We start from the raw sequence: 25504 nt of genomic DNA, 5'->3' as shown, positions 1-25504 counted from the left end.
CTTAAAATGAGCCATTAATAATATTGTAACAGGGGTTTGTTAACACTGTTCTATCGAGAATAATTTACTAGGTGAAGGTCGTGTGAGTTGCGGGGGAAATGATAAGGCCCTGCTCAGTGTAATGTTTTAATACAGCCAAAGACATCAAGAAACGAAAGTAAAACCCTGTGAAACAGAAAGGGATACTAGTGAGGATGAGGGGCATACACTCCTTGCTCACTCGATTAATTGAAATTTCATGCAGGAACTTAAAAACTTTTTTTCTCCCTCCTGTATTATATTTATTTTGGAATATATTGTCTTTGCCTACAGGGTGGTTGTGAGAGACCCCCCCCCTTACAATTTAATTAACGGAGATCGCATAGTTTTGTTGATACTGACCGAGACACCTGCCATACACAATCAATCACAAGAAAGAAAAAACGAGAATGCAGTCCTCACAGTCATATTTTCACATCTGTTTTCAAACTATTTTGTTTCACATCTTAATTATAAATGATAAAGCATATTATAATGGTTTATTGACCGTCACTCAAACCTGCTGGACCAATGGAGACCCATGATCCACGCCTCCATGTAAATCCCGCCCTCACGACAAAACAGCGCCAAAACTCGTAAACGAACAAAAATAAAACGAAAGCAAAGAAACTGGCGGCGAAAACAAAAGTTGCAGCATCGCAAGCAAAGACATGGGCTGCAGGCGATTTTTTAATCGTTTTTTTTGTTTTGTTTACAATATATATATATATAGAATGCGATACTTATGGCGCTAATTTGAGCCCATATGTTATCAAAATCTGAATAATTTAAAGATCAATATCAAAATGTTTCTACAAAATGTGTACTATAGGTAAAACTGGGAATAGAAGCATTATCACAGAATGCCAGAGATCCACCAATGATTAACTTTGTTAAATCGCTGATATTGACAATCCTGAGATGATAACCATATTTCATTTCTTTAATCTTTCTCACATCTATTTTTCACATCCCTTTGCTCTCCCTTTCTTCCTCCTCCTTCTCTTCCCCTCCCCTGTCATTCTCTCTGTCCCCAGTTCCCATCCTTCGTCTCTGGCTCTTCTCCGCACGTCGTTAGACCTCCTGTCCTCCAGGACCACGTCTCCGGACGCGCTGTACCGGGCCGACGTCCAGCTCACCACAGTCCCTTGTCTGAAGGACATTCCTGCCATGAACGCACGGATCTTGTTGGTGGAGAGTTCATAGTCCCACATGTGGACGTCGGTCACCTGACCCTCAAAGTCCCCCAACGTGAGGAACACCTGGCCTCCAAAGATGCCACCTCTCCATGCTGCTTTACGCACGCTGCCAAGTCCATTCGCCCACACCTGCGCCATGCCGCCGAATGACTCCCAGGTGGCGCAGACGTCAGTCCAGTATGGGTAATGGTTGTATGGTACGTTTAAACTACTCCGCAACATCTGTCCACCAATGTCAAATGCGTACCTCGGGTAAACAGACTGACTCCTCAGACTGAACCGGGCTGAGGAATTGATGTTCATCGTGAATAAAGTCTGATCTGTTTCCGAGAGGTGCCGCAGACACACGGTGAAGGCGCTGATATTGGTGTTGGGAGATGATCGGAAGACCACAGTGCCGGAATTGCTTTTCATTAAACTGAACATTTTCCCCGTCAGATCTGCGGGACACCGGAGTGGTAAAAGGTCACAATAGACATGAAAGAAGTGTGTTAAGACAGAGGGTAGAATAATGTGTGTTCTTATAGTGCAATGAGGAACATACATTTGAGCAGTTGTTTACATATTTCTAAGAAACGCTGAAATCAATTATTTGTATTGGTATATCAATGTATTTATCAATTAATAAAACAAAGCGATACATCAATAAAGCTCCGTTATTGTACCTGTGCGTGACGCCTCGGTCTGTGACTCCGTGTCCTGCGGCGCTGCGGGCCAGACGCACAGCAGCACCAGGACAAACAGCACCGCCATGGTGGGGGGTCACACGGGAAGGTAAGCTTTAGAAACAACAAATACACTTATCAGTAACTTTTTTGTATAACCTGTAGTGTGTTTTCTTTTAAAAAATGCGTCAACAACGTGCAGCAGCGACCCGGAGTGAAAGTAGAACAAGAATTAATTTATTAATCTGTTAATTTATTACTGAGATTGCATGCAGGATGTTGTTTTATCTTGAAATATGACATGCACTGCCTTCAAAAACAGCAATGGTATTGAACTAGGGAGGTGTATGTGTGAAAGAAGAGGAGGGCTCTCCCTCTCTCTCTCTCTCACACACACACACACACACACACACTGCTTTAGAAAGTTGAAAGGTTTCACATGTTTTTTCATGCAGATAATCCTGTTTTGTAACCCCTATGCATCTACATGCTCTAGAAGAGGGCAACATAAATACCAGCATCATTTACAAGGTGTCATTTTCACAAGGCTAGCTTTGAGCTAATGTCTTAACAAGTAAGCAAACCACAAATTTTATTCACATGAGATGTTGCATTCGCTGGATTAGCCTACTCTTGTGGTTAGCAAGTCTCATCTTTTTGAGAGCCAGCAGACTCAATGTAAGTTATTGTTTGTTTGTTGTTTGGAATTTGTATAACTACTTTTGATCACTTTTCATCCCAACACCATTACATTTAAAGTGTGTATTTCTCTCTCCCTCCCTCTCTCTCTCTCGCTCTCTCTCTCACACACACACACCCACACTATGTTGTCTGTTTTGTTGCCACCTTAATTCTTTATTTGACTCTCATGTAAGCTGTTTTGAGCCAAGCTGTTTAACTTTTTAATAATATTAATGAAGAAGAAGAAAATACTCCTAGGGCCACAAAAGCAGGTATACTATGGTCATATTTCTAAAGTAAAACTTTCCCAAGTACAGATACAGAATGCCTTTCACGGTTTGCTGTTTCAAGTTAATTCCTGAACATGTGGAAATTATAAACATACATTGAGCTGCCGCAGTACTTTGCCCTTGTCAACACTGCTCTGTGTTTACCCAATCCTGAACAGTGTTCAAGTCTGTGTGGTCTTTTCTTTGCTGCAGCTGTGTTGTTTGATACTCCCTCTACTGTTGCACAGCCTAATTCACCAAGTAAACTGGACCAGAGACCAGATTATTAAACGACTCATAACAGCCTCTCAGTGTTACACAAAATATCTTGGTTTACTGTTCCTCCAGAGATGGAAACTTGCTCTTCCTGAAAGTCCCAAAGGCACCATAAAACATGACTTTATGGCCTTTAGCACAGACCAATCATTGTGATCATATAACCCTTAAGAAAACACATTGAGAAAAAAAATCCAAGCATGCAATTGATTACCATGGTGTTTATGAACCGGAACAAATAAGCATTTGCCAAGAACATAAGATGCATTTCTGTTTTCCTTCACCATAAAGGACAAATGACCCTGCTTTGCACCTTGGGTCCTCCAGGTCTGTCCCCAGCTCACCGTCACTGTACAGGATGCAGCAGCTATTCAAAAAGGATGTAAGGATGGAAAATGGTAACACACAGCCACTAAACTGCACTGGGGTGCAACTTTCTGTTGCCCTTCCCCCTTAGAGAGCACACGGGGAAATCTGAATAGGAAATACTGTTCTGTACGCTTGCAGTAAAAAACAACATGACCAAAAAGACTGGATTTGAAGAGCACTGCTATATAACTATTCATTAATGAAGAATCAGTTGGTCAAACTTCCCACAAACGTCTGGCACATTAAAACAAACTCTAAATAAGGAAGTGGGGCTGTGAATTATAACTTGTGGCAAAACAAGCCAAACTTGAAAAGCTGTTTATTTAAACTACATTTAGATTTTTAGATCTACAACCTGGGGAAGTTGCCAGCAGTGTGCTTCCACAATCCACCACCTGACTGTGTGTGTGTGTATTTGAAGGAGGGGCATCTTTTGGGAGTAGTTCCCTCCCTCTAGTCACGAGTGCTTCTTTATTGTGGGCTGTGAAGACAGTCCACTGCAGACAGATTCAAATTCTCAGTGAACTTCCCCATTTTGGGGGAAAGATTATTTTATATATTATTTTATATTAATATACTAAGTATTTCAATCCTGGTAGAGTGAGCCTCTCTCGAAGTGTTAATATTATTAAAAACCCTGAGTCAGACAAACACAGACTGAATTCTGAATCAGAAGTTCCTTTTGCATGACAAATATCTAAGTCAGCAGTGTTTTTTGTTCCAACAGGAGCTCCCAATTATTTAATTAATGTCATTACTTGCCCAGGTAGGCTTACCTAAAACTTTAATATTTTATTTTTATAGCCGATACTGTCCAATATATTGATTACCCAAAACACTGAACATTTCAAGGTCTGGCCAGAGAAGTGTTCAATTCATTCAGTTAATTGTTTAATTAGACCAGTTAAGGAGCCAAGACCTGGGCTGGAACTAAAACCTGCAGCCCCCCAGGACTGGAATCTGACACCCCTGGTCTAAGTCTTTTGCCGCACTGTGATGCTTCAGGAAGCTGAAATTTGTTGTTCAATCCAAAAAAAGAACATTAGGAAACAGAAAGTCTTATTTCCAATAACAAAGCACCACGGATTCAAATGTGTGTGTACCTGGCTGCTGTCACATCCATTTGTAGCAGAAGGACCGGTGCCTTCAGACTTGGATCAAACCTCCATCTTGCTTAACTGTTGTTATAAATTGCACCCTTGTGCCTTGTTGTGGTTTGATGTATTGGCTGAAGCTCAGGTCTACTATTTATACATAAAAACACGACAGGATGCAGGCTTAAAGTTTATGATTCATGGGTAGGTCAAAGTTTTGATTGGGTCTAGGCTATAACATCAGCACAGAATTTCTGTATCATCCCATGGAACAGTTTCTACATGCACAACACCCACAAGAAAACAAACACATAGGTTCATATTATTACTCCATACAAAGAACTAAAAACATCTTATTACTCAAAGTATATTATTACTCTTACTCAAAGATAACTTCATCATTCAAACTGCCTGTTGTGACTTGAGCTCCATAACAAATGATTAGGGTTCTAACGTCAACCAAAGTGGCATTTACATTTTTCAGGTCAAATTGTGGGGTATTGAGGATCACTTAAATCTATCATAAGCAATTTAAAATGATTATCGGATTATTCAGTTGAGACACTTTTTCTGAGCTACTGAACGTGAATATCAAGCCTTTCTCAAACTGTTTGTTCCTGAGTGAGATATCAAAGTCTATATCTCCCCACCAGTCATTAGACCACAGAAACACTGTGCTGAGCAGTATGTGCTCTGTCAGCTCAGAAAACCGGAATAGCTGCCGATTTGTTTGGGATAATCAATCTGCATTGCTAGTTTCCACAGTTCTGGACGATTTCCTTCCTCATGCGTGCATTTCGCAAATAATCGCTACAGAAATGAAAGTATTTTGGAAAACGGCTCCCTGCTGTTGTGTCACAACCTCTGTGGACAGCAGCATTTTGCATAGGGGGTTAATGGGAAATCATAAGCGGTATGTGACTCAATTCCCACCATTGCTGACTAATACTGCTCAGTCATAAGGGTTCTCTTAGCTCTGTTCCTGAAACAAAAGCAAGTTAAAAATCATAAGTATTGAAAGATCAGTTTTGGGTTTGGCCCAAGTTTTTTTTCCCCTCTTCCTCCATTTTCAATGCCTGTAGCTCCTTTATCCGTTTTCACATGGCCTGGCAAGGTTTTATTAAGTTACCCAGTTCTTCATGACTCAATTCCACCTGACACATTTAATCTTTAGTTTAATGGACACCTCCTCACTAGACCAACTGAATAGACTGCATCATTCCTTTGTCTTTGTGGCCAAAATGTCACTGAAAACTTTGCTTGTTTGTTCATTTGTTTTTCTAAAGGATTTCAAGGCTTCAAGGCTGGGGGGTTGATTTCAGACTTTTGATTATCATGATTAGGTATTTATTAGCAGACGCCTGTATCTAGGGCGACTGACAGTTTACATAAGGAACAATTTAAAGCAGTACAAATGTTTCAATAAGCACACACCCTAGTACAAGGAGATAACATAAACAGACATAACACAGTTAAGTACTAGGTGATGGGCTTCTTTTGGAAACTCACAAGTGATGTACAAACATGGGAAAGTGTAGAGGAAGTACACTTTCAATAAAAAAAAAAAACTATTCTCTGAGTTTGCCATTCAGTTCAAACCAGAGCTGTGCAACATATTTAAGGCCCTGTGTCAGGAACTGCAGTTCTTCAGCCCCTCGTTAGATCTAAACCACAGGGGTGTGAAAAGCAGCCGGAAGTTCTCAGAAAGACAAAGAGAGATACTTAAACCATTGCATCCCATACTATATATAGGCATGTTTCAGGTCCAGCACATACATTAAACCTGTATGTGCTGTTTGAAGTTGAGAGAGAAGGCCAGTGACATTTGCAGATCTACAACAAAATAAGTTTACATCAAAAAACAGATTTCACAACTGGCTTTATTTTCCATTTGGTGCCTAGTAGGTAATTGATCCCTGGAGGCAATACGGAAGTAAACAAGAGTTATATTCAAGTACATGACTATGTACCTTGTTTGAGTCCCCCTATCATTCTTTAAATAAAAAATGTTATCCTAACCTCATCCTTGTGACATGTGGCACATTTTTAATTGCTGGTAAGGCACTAAAGGCCAGCAGGTTTTTGGATACCCAAAGAATGTTCAAGAATCTTCATAAAGGCCCATTTGGTCACAATAAAAAGCGTAACTGTAACATCATATCAGGATTGTTTTCACAAAGCAAACTATATATATATATATATATATATATATATATATATATATATATATATATATATATATATATACACAAAATTGTGTTTTCACAGAACATGGGTTCACAGGGATACATCTGGTTATTTCAGACACACACAGAGAAATCTACAATATATATATTCATAGTCATAAGAAATGTCTGGTGAAAAACTCATGGACGGCATATGTGGCCACAGATGGATTTCAAAATATTTTTTTTGACTCAGCATAGTGTTTAATTTGTCTTATGTTCAGCACAGCTCTATCTGGTACTTGTCTCATGATCATTTCAGACAGTGACAAGAATCATGTGCCCACAGACAGCAGTTGCACAATGTGCAAACCTCATCTACAATTTCCAATTGACACAAAATACATAAAAGTATAGGGAAATATAGAAAATCCATCAAAGTGAAACTTATACAGAGATGTTTTGGCAGCAGCAACATAAGTTTAATATTTTAAGCAAAATGAATAGACGCTGTGCACTGTGTAAGACAAGATGAATGTTTTAAAAGCAACAACAATCATAATGATTTACATATACCCTTTCTCCTTTTAAATGTTCACAGATTTTTAAAAGTGCAGGTTTTGCAAGATTCCACAATCTACAGTATACAGAAAACAAATCTAAAGCCACAATTTGACTGAGGCTCCTGCAAATCACAAATATGACACGTCGATCATATTAACCCATTACACTCCGCATTGTTTTCAACCCACCGGTGGGTTGAGATAAATCCATTCAAAACTCTGGCGATGTGTGGAGATATTGGTATGGATTAAATCAAAACTTTGACCCATCCGCTGATAGCAAACTACAAACTTGTACATCATAGCAGTTACATTTATGATTAGAAGAAAGTGTCATCTTACTAAAAATATTTTTCTATTAGTGAATGGGTCAAATTTGATTTAATCCCAGTCATTGACTTGCAAAGTAGAGGGCAAATAGTATGGTTGTGTTGTAATATAGTGTTTCTAATCATGATCAACAATGATAAAACTGATTCAGTAGTTTGTATGCTTTCATTTGAGTGGTCCCACATGCTTGTGGCCCTTACAATAGAGAAATGGCCCTTTTGTGTGTATTTTGTGGTACAAATTTTCTCTAAACTTTTCCGCATAGGCTAGATTCTTTCAAATGCACATTATTGCTTCATGTTTCTTATGCTATTTACACTCAATAACTTCTAAAGTTTCAATTTGAGTGGTATTTCAACTTACCAATTTCATATAAAGATTTCCCATTGACTTTAATGGAGGAAAAGGATCAACATTTCAAAAACACACTTTTGTTTTTGTGAATAAACGTGGTAGTATTGCATATTTGATCTAATTGTGATCAATATATGCAGAATATTATAGTACAGGTTGTCTAGTTTCATTTGATAGGTTCCACATACCTGTAGGCTAATCCTTATAATATACTCCGATCAGCCATAACATTATGACCACTGACTGGTGAAGTGAATAACACTGATAATCTCGTGATCATGGCACCTGTCAGTGGGTGGGATATATTAGGCAGCAAGTGAACATTTTGTCCTCAAAGTTGATGTGTTAGAAGCAGGAAAAATGGGCAAGAGTAAGGATCTGAGCGACTTTGACAAGAGCCACATTGTGATGGCTAGGTCAGAGCATCTCCAAAACTGCAGCTCTTGTGGGGTGTTCCCGGTCTGCAGTGGTCAGTACCTATCAAAAGTGGTCCAAGGAAGGAAAAGCGGTGAAGCAGTGACATGGTCATGGGTGGCCAAGGCTCATTGATGCACGTGGGGAGCAAAGGCTGGCCCGTGTGGTCCGATCCAACAGACGAGCTACTGTAGCTCAAATTGCTGAAAAAGTGAATGCTGGTTCTGATAGAAAGGTGTCAGAACACACAGTGCATCGCAGTTTGTTGCGTATGGGGCTGCGTAGCCGCAGACCAGTCAGGGTGCCCATGCTGACCCCTGTCCACTGCTGAAAGTGCCTACAATGGGCACGTGAGCATCAGAACTGGACCACGGAGCAATGGAAGAAGGTGGCTTGGTCTGATGAATCACGAGTTCAAGGTGTTGACTTGGCCTCCATATTCCCCAGATCTCAATCCAATCGAGCATCTGTGGGATGTGCTGGACAAACAAGTCCGATCCATGGAGGCCCCACCTCGCAACTTACAGGACAGTATCTGCTGCTAACATCTTGGTGCCAGATACCACAGCACACCTTCAGAGGTCTAGTGGAGTCCATGCCTCGACAGGTCAGGGCTGTTTTGGCGGAAAAGGGGGACCTACATAATATTAGGCAGGTGGTCATAATGTTATGGCTGATCAGTGTATGTCCAACATTGTGTGTTAGTTGGAAACCAGGATAAAATGGGGCTCAGTGTAAAGTGTTAAAATACAAATCAAAATGTTGACCCACACACACATATGTCTACCCTATTGCGCTTTCATTTATAGATGATAGAAAAAAAGGCTTCTGGGAATAGGTTTGCAGTTTGTGATTTGGACCAAAGTCAGCTTAAGCAAACAATCCAAAATCAAATCCACAAATGGACACGGTGTAACAACCCGAAAAAGCGTTGCAAACATTAGCATACAAGCCCCACATGTGTTGCAACGCGTGATTAATCTGCAACACACATACCGTCTTTCTTTCACTAGAGAGAGAGAGAGAGAGATCGATCGTCACTGCTGTGGCAAACCTTCATCGTTGGTCAGGAGGAAACTTTGCGTTGAAGTTTCGTTTCCTCAGTCTGGCGCAGCTGCACTGAATCGCAAGCCCCAAAGCGGCGTCAGTTTCAGTGCGTGTGTGAGCGCGTCCGGACCGCACAAGCCCAGGATACCCACCCGAACCAGCACCATGAACACCCTGTTCGCCCTAGTCTGCGTGGCCGTCTTGGGTATGTGCAAAATAACATATACTAGTTCTTATTTTGAAGGAAGAAGAAAAAGAAAAGAACATATTTTTAGCACACGCAGTGGTGTTGTTCTTTGGTGTGGATCAAACAAGTCCTCAATTAGAGGCTTTTAAGAAGATCTTGTAGATCCAAACTCTTGCTAACAACAGGTGATTTATAGCAAGTACGGTGAAAGCATTTCCTGTTTCATGCCTTTCTTTCTTACTTTCTTTCATGCTTTTACTAATTATAGTTGAGCAGACGAATACTGTTCAATTCCAGTGCTCTTGTACATTTGCATGCACATACAATACCTTCACTTTCTGCAGCTTCGGGGTATTTCCACATGTAAAGGGACTATGCAGTTAGTCAGACAGGAGGGATCCACTCTATAGTGTGACCTAGAAGTCGTACATGTCTTTATGTGTGTCAGATATGATTTGTCCTGGGACTCGGGGTGGTCTCTCTATCTTCTCCCCGGCCCGGGAGGCGTTGTCTGGCCGCCCTGCTATCGTTTCCCCATCTCTGTTTTCTGCTTTGTGTGAACTGCATGTAGGCCTGCGCATCTGGACACATTTGTTATTTCCGTTTTTAAGCAGCGCAAATTTAGTTTTGCTGATCAATTATTATATTTTTACTTATAAGAGGTGCTTTTGGATATCATTATTAATACTACCGGGATATGATTGTGTATGAAATGTACTTTAAATGATTAAACATGTAAGCATACAGTCTTTGATTGTTGTTTTTGTCTGTTTAAGCAGCCCATGATAAAATCTTGTTGAATGTGGTTAAACCAGGCTACTCTTACGTTTATATTAAATGTGTTAGAATAGACAGGAAACGCATATTATTATAAACTATATTGCTTTTAACACAATGGCCTGAGCAGCAAGGGTAGTGTAATATTGATTTATATATTTTCCAGATGATGAAAGTGTAACAGAATATATGAGGTAAATATACTTTCTATTAAGTTAAATTAGTAATGTATTAATAATAATAATAATAAATAATAATAATATTTCACTGTAGATGCATTGTCCGTTTAAAAAAAATAAAGTAGAAGGGCTATATGTGTCCAACGTATTTCTGCAATTTTGTTTCTTTAAATACAAGTTTTAACCTCAAGAGAGACGAAACAAAGCGCATGACAGGACGCGGGGCGAGCAGAGGAAAGAGGAGCAAGAGAAATCCCAAAATACTGACAGGGTCGAAAATTAAAAGAAGGGGCAGGATAATAAAACTACCAACAGATTAATTAGTTGTTGCTTTAATGCAGCAGAAATGCAAATATGAAAGCCTTTGCGGGGGGGAGCCTATTTAAATGCAACAAAACTGTAGTGACGACATAAATGCAACTCTTCTATATTGGATCTTACTGGTATACGACTAGTTCCGGTTTCATTAACACTTTCCTCAACGCGCGTCTGAAATAATTTCTAGTGGTTTTTTCGGTTTATGTTTTGGATGAAACACAAGTCACATTGTAGAAGCCACAGCCCTTTCCAAAGAATATTGTATTGCTTGTATGCACACGTTTTTCTAAGCGAGTTCTTTTGAAACGTAATACATGGGCAATTTGATCTTCACTACTGAGTTTTGTGCAAACACAGACACAAAGTATGATCTTTCATTAGTATAATACAGGGGTTTTCAAACCGGTCCTGGAGTGGTTTTTGTTCCAACTGAGGTCTTAATTGCTTAATTGAATCTTTAATTGACCTAACAAAGCAATATACTATTCAATTAAGTAATTAAGACCTAGGTTGGAACAAAAACCAGCAGGGCAGGGGGCACTCCGGGACTGGTTTGAAAACCTCTGGTATAATATAATAATTATATAACCCAGACCCTATACATATAATACATAGGCTATAATTTGTTTGTTTGTGTGTCTCTTATGGCTTTTTATCATTAACAACAGCTGACTAAAGGCAAGCAGAAGTATAGGAATTATCAAGGTCAGCAGAATTGCATGATAATGGGAGGTATTTCAACACCAAGCCTCACTCGTGGAAGAGAAGAGCTTATTCCTTGCCCTAACATAGTATGCCTTTGCACAATACCATCTGGAGTAGCTTCTGATTTTTACAGGGCCTTTTTGTAGAGTCATCAAAATGTAGCAACATGATTGGTGAATTTCAAATGTCCTTGTGACATTTTAGTCAGCCTGCTATTCAAGAATCAGTCTGAGTAATCCGATATGTAGAAAATATTCCAAACGCCTTCATATCTTTAACAAAGCCAGGCCTTGTGTAACAGCCCGGTTTGTTTTGTGTTTGTTGCTGAATCTAGGTTCTTTCCTGTCCTGTTTCAAGTTCAGACCAAGAAAATCTTGGCCTTCGCTAATCAGATTCTAGGAAGGAGTTGCATAATTTACACTTGACACCTAAGACACCTAAAGGAGGTGCACTTAACATTTAGTTTGTAGCTGTCAGTCGTAGTTGTATTGCGCATGCATCTTTCACTTTGCACAAGTGGCTTATTCAAGTAATGTAGTGACTATAGTGAAAACTTTTTCTGTTGAACAATTCCATTAAGTACACCACCAAATGGACCCTCGTCCTGTCAAACAAGGTGGAAGATCGTGCTATGCAACTGCTTGAATTAAATATGAAGTGGGCTGTTATTTTTCCTATTGTTCCAGTTGTTTGGGTACCAAGTCTCATTGTTCCACAGTGCAGTTTTCACACTACAGTCAAGCAGGCCAACTGACTTTATGAAAAGCTTGTACATATAATGCAACCATGAGGTTATCATTATCTGGTGCTGCAATATGTAGCCTCTTCGTTGAGTTTGACAACACAAAACATGGTCTCGATAAGAGATTTTATCTTACGCTTATTCAAGTGATATCGTCTAGCAGTCTGCTATGTGCATTTTATGATGTATATAAATGTGTGTATATAAACACTGCTGGTGACAAATAATCCAATTTAATTTAACTAAGGGAAAACCAATATAATTTACAGACTGACATGGACAATTAATAAACGTATTAGTCATTTTACAGCTTAGTCACAATTAGAAAACACAGCTGCATGTACCTAAAATAACCTTTCACACAAGGTAAACAGTGGCAGAGATTCAATCAAAACTTGACCCCCCCCCTTCCCCGCTAAAAGAAAAATACAAACCTGCACTCATGTGTCAGTCTTTTTTTTTGGTCAGATGTTTTTTTCTTGTAATTATAGATGTACTCGCTATGAAGGAGAGACATTTGACTGCTTTGACAATTTCTGAAGCATGAGTTTTGAATCTGGTCCAGTATAATATTGATTTCTATCATCATCCATAAAGACATATTTTTTTGGAAATGTTAACGGTAGTTGTAAAGTCTCCATAAAGGTGACAAATGCATAGTTCACCATAATTTACATCAAAATGCATAAGCCTACACAACCACAAACTGAATAAAATGTATTCAAATATAAACAGTGTAGTTTGGTCACAAGAAAAGCCAATGCCTGGCCAACTAGGAAGCAGTGCTGTGGTCATAAACAAACTCACACTAATAATATACTCTTCTAATAAACTATTTTCTGACCAAGGAAAATTAACATGTTGACAAGAGGGGTTTTTACTTTGTAAAAACTGTGATTTCTGCATTCTGGATTCACCCCAGAGCCACATGTTCAAAACTGATGATGTGCATTTTGCAGAACAATCCAACGCTACATTTTCCATGGCAGGAAAACAAGCTTTGTGACAGTGGGTGGGTGTCTGAATAAGAAACCTAAAAGCTGTACTGGGTGTACAGTTATTATTAGTAGTTCTAATAATAATAATATAGTTTTATTTTATAGTTATGAAACTGATGTTGGTTCTTAAAATATTAAAAATACATATTCTGTGCTGTTTTGATATTGGAAGCTCCGTACATGCAATGCAAATTCACTGTTTGCATTGTTGTGTAAAGCATGCATCTTCGGTTTTGAACGTGTGACTCTGTAATGCAAGAGGAATGCAAAAATGACAGTTGTGTCTTCCCGAAATCTGTGTCAGGTCGCTGTTTTGATATTTTATTTATTATGTTGAGTGTGTCATCTCAACCAAGAAGCAAGTATGTCTACACAGAAACACCATAGAGAGAATGATACAATATGGGAAATGAGGTGCCACAAGCATGCTGATCTAAACTTTAACAACTTTATGATCTGATCTGCTGCACTAGACAGTATAAACTTGCATCTGTAGTGGTGATAACAATTTACAGGTTGAAAAAGAGAGACACAGAATAGTGTACAGGTGTATTGCTTCCAGATGTTAAAAAATGTAATTTATGAGTTCTGGCTTTATACATTTTCCATGCTGCTGTTATGATTTGTTTATTAGCAGATGCCCTCGTGCAGGGAGACTTACAGTTCACAGAAGAAAGCCTTACAACATGCAGTCAATACAATCAGTGCATAATACAGTAAGCACACACCCTAATTAACGAGTGCCAATGTAATAGACTTCTGTCCCTGGTGTGCGGTAAAGGGTGGGTTGGGCACAGGAGAAGTTACAGTAAAAGACAGAAGTGCTAGAAATACAGAAGTCATCAGGAGCCCGAGGGAGAATTGTTTAATAAGAAAATGAAAGAGAGCCGAGCAGCCCAGGAACATAGATTGTATTACAGGTTAAATCTGAACAGGTGTGTCTTGAGGGAAGAAGGCACTCAGGGCTGTTGAAACCATTGGCTCAGAAAGACACGTTTCCTCTTTTTTTCGTTCCTAAGACGTTTTTGGTTTTAATCGCAAAGGAAGGGGGAAGAATGTATGTGTTCTCCATGTACTTTCAGTCATGTGCTTTTTAGCTCACACACAGTCCATGGTTCAGGCACTGCCTTTTTTGTAGTTCTCCGTCGTTTGCATAGCATCTTCCTCTCACCGTTCTGTTTTCTGTTTAATAAAGAGATTGCTGCGATTACGGTCAAATTGGATGTGGGAACTCGCATTCAGTTAAAGACGGGAAAGAGGCCCTGCTTCTAGTCCTGGAGAGCATAAACGTGTCCCGGTTGTCATGCCTCCTGAGATAACGATGTTGTATCACTGGTTGGGGCGATTTGATTCTGTCCTTAGCAATCTTTTCAATTAAATTGTTTGGTTCAAATGGTAAACGTTTCTCCTTAAAGTACTGTCCCGTCTGGGGTGCCATTATGTAGAGAACATTTGATTGTCCGCACAGATAAACATACACTAATCAGCCATAACATTATGACCACTGACAGGTGAAGTGAATAACACTGATAATCTCGTTATCATGGCACCTGTCAGTGGGTGGGATATATTAGGCAGCAAGTGAACATTTTGTCCTCAAAGTTGATGTGTTAGAAGCAGGAAAAATGGGCAAGCGTAAGGATCTGAGCGACTTTGACAAGAGCCACATTGTGATGGCTAGACGACTGGGTCAGAGCATCTCCAAAACTTCAGCTCTTGTGGGGTGTTCCCGGTCTACAGTGGTCAGTACCTATCAAAAGTGGTCCAAGGAAGGATAAGCGGTGAACCGGCGACAGGGTCATGGGCGGCCAAGGCTCATTGATGCACGTGGGGAGCGAAGACTGGCCCGTGTGGTCCGATCCAACAGACAAGCTACTGTAGGTCAAATTGTTGAAAAAGTGAATGCTGGTTCTGATAGAAAGGTGTCAGAACACACAGTGCATCGCAGTTTGTTGCGTATGGGGCTGCGTAGCCGCAGACCAGTCAGGGTGCCCATGCTGACCCCTGTCCACTGCCGAAAGCGCCTACAATGGGCACGTGAGCATCAGAACTGGACCACAGAGCAATGGAAGAAGGTGGCTTGGTCTGATGAATCACAAGTTCAAGGTGTTGACTTGGCCTCCAAATTCCCCAGATCCCAATCCAATCGAGCATCTGTGGGATGTGCTGGACAAACAAGTCCAATCCATGGAGGCCCCACCTCGCAACTTACAGGACTTAAAGGATCTGCTGCTAACGTCGTGGTGCCAGATACCACAATACACAATACACAAGGACCTACACAATATTAGGCAGGTGGTCATAATATTATGGCTGATCTGTGTATATTTTAATGATTCCAGGATAGATATTACAAGTATTGTATCAATTGCATACACAATTGCACACAACAAAGGAGCCGACAGTATTTGCAGTTGCACAAGTAACCCGTTTAATTTAAACTACTGGGAGAAACATGTTAATCTTGAAGACCTTCCTGTCCTCTCTGATACTCTGTTTTATGAGGGTATGCTCACTTGTTCTCCCAGTATGTTCAGGTAATGTAGCTGTGTGTACTAGTGAAAATGATGGTTAATGCATTTGTTACTATACCAGTAATATCTTTATCCTGGAATCAATGAATGTGACATTGATTTATGTTTCTGTGATTGTTTTAAAATGCAACTCATTAACAAAAAGACAATCAGAATTTCCCTACCCCAGGAAGCAAACCTTGATCAAGACACCCTGGCAAGACACAACACCGCGTTGCCTAGTACTTGGCAAGCCACTACCTTTGGCATGCTTTGTGGACCCACTTCTAAGGTCAAGCAGGTTACAATAACTAGTGGAATGAATGCTTCTCATTGGCCACTATCTCCACTACTTCACTACTAAACATGTACAGTTTAGCTCTCTAGATATTGTTTATTGTGGGGTCTGCAGAGTTCTGTTCTACAAATGAACAAAGTGAGAAACCACTGATCTGGTTTCGTCCAAACAAAAATAGCTTTCTCCGATTTCACACTTGTTACATACGGTCTGAGATGTTTACCGATTTCGGGCACACTGTAATGTGCATTGCGTAACTGTAATTATAGATGAAGCCAACTTCACTCGGCCAAACAATCATATTCCAGTGCTGGGGGTGGAGCCTAAGAGATAGAACTTTCTCCTAATGCACCAATACTTCACAATGCTTCTGCCTTACCTGATTCGGTCCTCTGCAGTGTTCTTATCATGTGGCCTGAAGAGAGGGTTTAATAATGCTAGAGCTTTCTATTTTGTTTTACATTTACTAGCTTATCAACAACATCAAAGGTCTTTCAACTTTCAGGAGATTTCTTGGCATAATTTACACAGGTGCAGGGTACTCTGTTGTTACTTCCTTAAAATATAAATTGGGTAATGTAGACATGGAAGACTGTGTAAGCTGCAATGTGTGCCACAGGAGTAGCAATCTGTGTTGAAGGTATTCAAGATAAATTATCGTATTATCCTGTCCTGCCCGTTTCTTGTAGACCGGAATGCTGAATGAAGAAATACACAAATTAAATCGATGGGCAAAGATCTCAAAATAAGTGACCACAAAAGCAAAAGATGAAATGTTTTTTTAATACATATCTGTATTCAGTGTGGATGGGAGTGAGCGGCCAAACTGTCCACACTGTGCATGCAATGTCACTGGGTATGAACAGTTCATCGAGAAAATGGGTTTCAGTATTGGTGCCTTATAAAAGTCAGTGTCCTGTGAAAAACAGCTCCCCCAAACTTCACACATCTGACTCTAACCCTCATATATGTCTGCCATCCACACGTCAGGATCGACAGACATTTTGGGAAGATCGGGAGAGTGCACTGGACAATTGTACAGTAACCAAGGGACACAGAATTTCATACAATATCAGTAAGCTGTGCGAAAGCCTTGTGAAGCAGTTTCAAATGCAGGGCAGTCTTGAATAAGCCACCATTGAAGCAGTATCCTAAACTGTGTGAAATGTTCCTTTTTCAGCTTTCTCAATGGCGGAAAATTATGACCGGCGACACAAGAAAGCAGGCACTTTGGGTCCCGCTGGCGTCTTCAGCTCTATTGCCACAACCAGTCCGACAACCCATAACACAACCACACCCAAACCATCCACCACAACCCTGCCCCCCACCAATCACACCACAACCCTGCCCCCCACCAATCACACCACAACCCTGCCCCCCACCAATCACACCACAGCCCCGCCCACCAATCACACCACAGCCCCCCCCACCAATCACACCACAACCCTGCCCCCCACCAATCACACCACAGCCCCGCCCACCAATCACACCACAGCCCCGCCCACCAATCACACCACCACACCTACCAATCACACCACAGCCCCACCCACCAATCATACCACCACACCTAGCCCACCCCTGCCAACACCCCCCGGGAATCTGACAGTGGGCAATTACAACATTAAGGACAACAAAGGTGTCACGTGTGTCCTAGTGAATGTGGCACTGCAGCTCAAGGTGCAGTACCAGAACATCACCTCAAAGAACCAGGTATTGAACTCGTCAAAATCGGACCTTTGTAAATTACTTTTGGTCGCCATATTAATACTGATTCTGTATTTCACAGCTGGCGTCTGCTAGCAGACTTTGCATTAAAATACAATTGGACATTTTGTAATACATGAATCATAAAAATGTAACCCCAGAATGTGATGACCCATACAAGCTCAATACTAGAACACTGCACTGTAGATGGATATATACAAATCTCTCGATTTGTTGACTATAGAAAAGATGATTGATAATATTTGTCTTTAAAGTAGACCAGTGCTTACCAACCAGGTTCTAGTAACAGCAGAGATGGAACAAAGTACTACCTGATAATATACCAGATACATGTTGTTTTCAAAACCTGCTTCAGTTTAATGCAAATTTGTTTAATTCTTTGAATTATTTAGACCTGGGGGACCTTCACAGTACAGCCTTCTGAAACCACCACTTCAGGGAACTGTATTGACCCAAAAGCTCAACTAAAACTCACCTTCAAACAAGGATATGTCATGTTCTCCTTCATCAAGGTAAGGCTGGCATGGTACCACCAACAGATGCGTGCTCTCATCTCAACTAGAACACAGAGAGTTGTCACAATCTGGAACAAACTCCCCAGCGATGTGGTTGTGGTTGAAGCTGAAAATTTGAGAATATTTAAATATAGACTGGATAGGATCCTTGGATCAATTGGCTATTAAAGCTGAAGGTTTACTACATGCAATTTTGTGATCTTTTAAATAAACTCTGAAATGATTGGGGGGTGGGGATAGTTAGAATGCAAGTGAATATAATCTTCCCTGATGCAGCAGATTTGTTCAGCAGCTACAATGTGGAGAATGCATCAAATCCGCCATGGAAAATAAAAGGATCATCCAAAGAATGGTGATTTAATTTCCCCTAGACCAGGGCTTCCCAACCTTTTCCATTCCAAGGCCCACTTGATCAACATCATAAATCTTTGAGGCCCACTACCCACAAAATCCATTCAAAAACTCGTTTTTAAATAAATGTAAATAATTAAATACACTTGCATAAATTGTCAATGACGTCACATTAGCTAGTAAGTGTATAGAATTGAATTAAATCCTTTTTTTTTTACAATTAATCAATTTTAACGAAATAAAACATCCCCTTGTAGTTTAAAATGTGTTATGTCGAACAGTAATTGTGTTTTAATTTATTTTTACAAGCACACGGTTTATATATAGGTAGGCTATTGATTTAACCTTCCAGTAAAAGCACTTTACTCTTAATAAACTGTATGTGTGGTAATGTATGCATGTTATCTTTAATTTGTATTTTATTCAATAGAGAAAATAGTGTCAAAAATAACGAATCAGTATTAAAATGGGGTAAAACCCTTGATGAATAAACCCCGGTGTTCAGTAACATTAAAAAAAGACAACTATACTGAAAGTAGTAAATACGAAAGACACTGGAACACAGTAACCTTAATAGTTGGGTTAAAGAAAAAGACTCCCTTCTACAGTTTGTGTCAACATTATATATTTTTCAGTATGTATATAATAATAATAATAATAATAATAATAATAATAATAATGGGTAAATTGCAATGAACTTTCAGTGCGGTGCTTTCAGTTCGTTGCAATTAACCCATTAATCCTAATAAATTATGCATACTAATTTAAATTTACATTGATTAAATGATCCCGGAGATTGGTAGTTCCTCCGTGATATACCACTTGTCAGTTGTACAGCTTACATTCAACTTTTTGGGTGTCTTCTGTGCATTTAGCAAAAAATCCCAAACAGCAGATGTTTTTCGAGACATTTGTTTAGTTGTTTTACGTTTGCATTATATTGCACAACACGTTGCACGATGGCAGATAAAGAAACAATAATGCAGAATAACACAGAGTGGTCCACATGCATGCTGATAGATGGGGAATAGTACTCTTTCAGAAGAAAAAAATAGTTAAATTATCAGTGTAATATTATCAGTAATGTTGGTATGTAGTACGTGTAGTATGGGTAGTATGTGGTTTCGAATACAGCCAATTTCTATCAACAAGAGAAAAAAAATGTATGTGATTGTCACGTGACAAACCTTCAAAACCTCCGAAGGTCTGGAGACCGAACGAACCTTCGAACCTTCCAAGACAGACCATCATTATCATAAAAAAAAAATGAACAAAAAATGTATTCCTATTTTAAAAGCATTTAAACATATGTTTGCGGCCCACAGGTTGGGAATCACTGCCCTAGACATTTGTGAAGTCATCAGATCTCTGTAGTAGCTTGGTACATTTAACATCTCTTGGTTCGGCCCCTTCCAGTAAAACATGCTTAGTTTATTTCCTTGTCAACACACGTAATCAACAATTATTTGTGTTCCTTCTGTACTGAAATGTGGAATTAGCTTCACTAGCAAATTTGTCCCTCCATTAGCCAACAGTGAAGCATACTCCCTGCTAAGATTTCAGATTCCTGCAACACAGTATTTAGGGCGCATCTTGGTTCTAGCAAATATGAAGTGATGCAAGCCACTGCACAGATGCCAATCATTTACTCTGCAGTCTTGCCCAATAGCCTGAAGGATTGATTGTATGTGTAAATCACAACATTGCTTCAGCAGTTCCCAAATGTAATGTTTACTGATGGTTGCACAGTCATGTCGGATGTGCCTTCCCTTGCTCCATCTCTTGCAATTCGCATTTCCGTAGTTTTACGGACAGATATAACTATGGGATTTCACAATGTTTTGAGAAGCCCTTTTGGAGTCTACTTCACAGCCTTTATTTTGTTATAATGGACAGGGTACCGTTCTTTCCCTGTTGTCACAGCGGTATTTGATGAAGTGAGTCAATGGACATTGGAGGTCATGCTCAGTGGTAGAGAAGGTCTATTTAAAACCTTTGCCTGCTTCCAACCTGCATATAATGTTTGGTTTGGGTTAGAAAATAAATGGGAGCGCCTTTTCTGTGCAACCTTCAGTCATTTCATTTTACCTGCCTGTTGAAGAACCTTTCCAAGGAAACAAGGACTGCCCCGATAGCATAGTTTGTATCGCCAGAACAAGTCTCTTGGAAAGTTGTCTGAATGTGATAAAGTCGCATCATATCCATAAACCAAAAAAGTATTAAAAATCTTTTGTTCTAGTTTTGGCTACTTTTTCAGGACAGTTAGCAGTGGCAGTTCACACCTGCTTAATAGCCTGTTATTGTTCTATCACTGTGTATAAGGCTGTGAGGAAATTATTCCTCCTATGTGGGTGTTCACAAGTCAAACCTGTTATGATTGTGTTTTTTTTTAATGTATTTATATTTTATGCTGTGAATTGCACATTTCTCAAGAAGCTTTCTCTAACGAGTGTGACAACTAATATTCAATTCCATAGATTTTGGTTTTGGCTAAACCTTTTTTTTGTCCAAATAGTTCTTAATATTGGTCTTGAACAGTGTCAAGGAAGTGTTGCCTGATTAGCATGCGAAGAAAGGAAAGCTAAACTGTAAATGTCTATTTATACTGTGTGTGGCAACAGAAACCCACAGAGTTACTTAAATTTAGACATGGGAAGATGAAACTCTAACCAAGGGACAGATGTTATGAAAAAACTCCAAATGTAAGTTGAAAATCTATATTGTTGAACAGCTGATCAGGTTTCATGTGTGCTCTTCATTCTCTTCCAGAATACAACCAGTAAATCTGTGTATGTGGACACCGTTGATGTGGAGCTGAGCTATCCGTTCCCTGATGGAGGTAAGCAAAATTGCAGAGTTGTCATTGTAATGGAAGGCCTAGGTTTGTGTTGACTTTGGAGCACACAGCATCACCGTGTTTAAACCAACGCAGTATTTTCAACATTTGTGCTGATCTTCTGATTAAGTAGGGCTATAAATCTTCTACTTAGAAATAGTGTAGTTACTTAAAGGATGCAATTTTAAATGGTCTCAGAAGTACTGGAGTCAGGTCTTGAGAATTGCTGACACACCCAGCTGTGGGGAGTGGGGGGATAAAGGTAAATTGTTCTAAGTTCTATAAATGGTGACATCAAGCTCCAACGCAACAATATTGTCCATAATTACAATTATAATCAATCAAGAATACGTTTGTAAATAACATGTCACCTTTGCACTTTTAACACATCTTCAGTTCCAAGATGAATGACTTCTTAACAACATTTTTGTTTTTTTTGTTTAGATCCAAAACAGATTATCTCTGCCAAAAATGAATCTCTGGAGCTGTTCAAGGCACAGATCGGCCACTCCTACTCCTGCAAGAACACATCTGTTGTCGTTAAGCCTTACTTATACCTTGAGGCCAGCGGCCAGAAACTTCAGGCTTTCAATATCACCAAGAGCAGCTTTGGGCCAGGTACGTCCTCCAACATCAGACATCAACAGATAGATGTTGATGGCTTCCACACACCCTAGAGAAATGTATACTCTCATGGGCATCTGCTTATATTCTCCATGCAAGTGTTACAGTGCAAGGACTACACTGGACTAATATTCTGTCTCAAAAGATCCTGGTGACCAGGATGTCATTTGGTCACCCTATGTACAGTATGTGGATAGGTCACTATATGGTAGATTTACTGTTGCCTTGAACAACAACAAGCAAGTGTGTAAATCTTCAATTGATTGCTCGCTGGGACAGAAAAGAAAACAATGCAACAAAAGAGACAAATAAGAATCAAAAGATGAACTCAAAACTTTGGCCCATCCTCTAATTGAAGCTACAAAACTCTATTCAGTGGTGGCACCAATTTTTGTAAGATGCTTATTTGTTCTACTCATAAGTGTACCTCCTGTGAAAAATAGGTTTTTAGGTTGCAATGAGCAGACCATTGCACTGGCGTGCTTTTTCCGTCTTGGTGTATACATCTGCCTATATAAATATTTGTCTTATTGGTTAACCAACCTGATTGCTGTATGTTTGTTTTATGTCTATATTATTCATCTCGCATTTGAGCAGAGAATGATCTGACTGATTGCTTTCTGTGCACAGAGGAATGCTAATCCAAACTCTGTACTACAATGTAAAACTCACCTGATCTGTTTTTGTCATTGCAGTGGAAAACTGCCAGGCAGACAAGTCTGACTACACGGTGGCCATCGTTGTGGGCATCGTCCTTGCCATCCTCATTATCATCGTGATCATCGTGTACCTGCTCGGCCGACGAAAGAGGACAGATGGATACCAAGCTTTGTGAGGACCGCCAGCAATGATCCCAACCATCCCATCCCAAACCTAACGGCACGGTTGGAGTGATGTTTCTAAACAGGATTGGTCAAACAAAACAAAAAAAAGAAGAAAAAATAAAAATAGAAAAAGCCCATTATGTGCCAAAATCTTTTCCCATCATTCTGTGCAACATCCCTTTATTCAGCAGTGCATGAGAGCGAGAAACTTGATGCTCTCCAGGACCAAGAGTGGGTCCTGTAGATTCTTTTAGCAAGCGTTCCTTATCATTTCTGTACGGGATCACGGCATTTGTGGTCTTGTGACTCTGTCATCAGCTTTTGTTATCTTGGTCATGTGATTCTCTGTTACTGAACCTAATTCTCTGAGCTCCCCAGGAAGTTGACATGACACATTCATGACTAGTCACTGTGGTATAGAGACTAGATATTGTCAGCTGTCACCTCATTTCCTCAGATAAGCTTCTGTTGATCCAGAATTCTCCTTGATAGTCGATTTAGTGATGCCTTTATTTCTTGCTGGAAGAAGTACAGACATTAACCTTTGTGCTTTGCATTTATAACTGAGCTTATTATTGACATGAGTCTGTAGCAGTGATGTCACCTTTTGGAAACCTTACGAAAAAGGGAAAATAAATAAATAAATCGGCAGGGTTATGCGATATCATCCGGATAAGGGAACCTTGTATGCGATGATGGGAAAAAAAATATTCTCTTACGAAACCAGCCACACTGAGAAACAGTCTCAGGTTTCATTTAAAGGCAGTTGTTGTTTCAAGCCCACACTTTTCCAATATGTCTGCTGGCCTGACTGGGCTTCTGGAGAGCGTGAAAGATCAGATGTTTGTGCCCAGCTGTGCTATTGCTGGGTGCAGCCAGGAGTTCCTAACTGGCCAGGCCACACTGGGGCTGGGTGACACAGGCAGAAATTGGTGGGGTAGTGCTCAGTGTATCACACACCAGTGACTCCTTGTGGCTTTTAAGGTGCCTGCAGGCCTTGGTTTGCTAGTAGCTGTATGGAAGCCTCTGATTGGTGTGTTTAGCATGGACAGGGGACCTGGTAGGCTTGCAGTGTAAATCGTACTTCTTAAAACACACCTGTGTCTTATCGCTGATTAAATTAGGAGACAAAAAGTAAAACATAATTGGAGACACCCCCCTCACACACACACACACACACACACACATACACACCACAAAAAGTACCAAAAAATAAAGTTTCCACCATCATACAATTTATACACAATTTCTGCAAAATTGGGAGTTTTCACAAAGGCAGAGTGACAGGCAGGGAATTGTTTTACAGTGAGTCATACATGGGATTTTCTTGGTTTGGGCTACCAATGTGAAAGACCGTTAATCTTTTAACCCATAATCTTGACATAATTAGGGTCTTATGCACTGTGCTAAGAATGAAGGGAAGTGTTGTTTAACCTGTGGCTGCGTGTTATGTGTATCAGCTACGTGTTCCGAACATGTCAGTTTACAGCCATTTAAAGTGTCTTCAACGTTTATGGTTAGTTTTCTGTTACAACGCCCGGCCTCTTTATCAGGACCTGTCGGAACCGTGGGTGGATCATTTGAAGGGATGCGATCTGGGAAGAGTACACCCCCACTATAGACTCCCGGGCGATTTAGGGGCTGGGTTAGATTTTGTGTTGTGCTCAGAAGCCAGCAGGATCAGAGGGGCAGTGCAGGCCGAGACACAAAGAGAGAAAGACAGACGGTAATCAGTCATCGTGGAGTCATAGGCAGCGGTTCAACTACAGATGCTGCGGATGCTAACGCATATAGGCACGGCAGACCCTCTAACCACATTCTTTCTGTGGTGACTACTGAGTGACTAAATGACCACATCTTTTTCCATCAGACAGCAGCTTCAGTGAGGTTTAATAAGGTCTGTGCTGCGTGAATCTGATGCATGTCTGAAAAGGGGCCAGGTGCTGTATCATCAACTCACAAACACTTGGGACTAAAATTGATCAAAAGGGACTAAAAGTTGTGATTGCCTCAAGCTCAGGTGATAAATATTATTTTTATATAATATACATGAAAATTTGCTACAAAATATGTATTTTAATTGTACTATATTCTTTCTTTGCTTTAATAATTACATTTACAGCAAATAACAGCAGAAAGAGTGACAGCTACACATACATAATTAGCTGCACAATGTTACATTAAGGTATAATACAATAAAATACATACATATTTACAGTGTTGCTTCATCTTCAATGTTGATAAGGCAGAAGCCACTCAAAGTAGTGGTGGGAAATTAAAATGTGAAATCTGAAGTTGTCTTGCAAGTGTGGGGAATTATTTTGTTATTTTTCTGGTGGAGGGAACTTCCCCTTTGTGTAATTGTACCCTTTTAATTTCTGTGCTAATAAATGTATTTTAATACATATTTAAGCTGCTCCACAAGTCTTCCTGTTTGATTATGCTTCAGACAACAAAATGACTCTTTG

The 25504-nt window shown here is 39.9% G+C and overlaps 2 protein-coding genes across 2 annotated transcripts; one reads left to right on the top strand and one right to left on the bottom strand.

The window, feature by feature from the left end:
* Positions 1-785: 785 nt before the first annotated feature.
* On the bottom strand, positions 786-10487 carry LOC136768502 (C-reactive protein). Its single transcript, XM_066722736.1, has 3 exons — positions 9961-10487; positions 1883-1996; positions 786-1657 (listed from the first exon to the last, which is right to left on the bottom strand). Exons 2-3 carry the CDS (start codon positions 1968-1970, stop codon positions 978-980), a joined length of 768 nt encoding a protein of 255 aa, XP_066578833.1. The 5' UTR covers positions 1971-1996; positions 9961-10487; the 3' UTR covers positions 786-977.
* Positions 9409-25443, top strand: LOC136768499 (macrosialin). The gene is made up of 6 exons (XM_066722732.1): positions 9409-9649; positions 17342-17871; positions 18279-18398; positions 21522-21591; positions 22033-22206; positions 22908-25443. The coding sequence occupies exons 1-6, from the start codon at positions 9610-9612 to the stop codon at positions 23045-23047; spliced, it is 1074 nt and encodes a 357-aa protein (XP_066578829.1). The 5' UTR covers positions 9409-9609; the 3' UTR covers positions 23048-25443.
* Positions 25444-25504: the final 61 nt, after the last annotated feature.

The sequence above is a fragment of the Amia ocellicauda genome, chromosome 14 (assembly GCF_036373705.1).
Source record: "Amia ocellicauda isolate fAmiCal2 chromosome 14, fAmiCal2.hap1, whole genome shotgun sequence".
NCBI lineage: Eukaryota > Metazoa > Chordata > Actinopteri > Amiiformes > Amiidae > Amia > Amia ocellicauda.
This window is presented reverse-complemented; position numbering and strand designations above follow the sequence as displayed.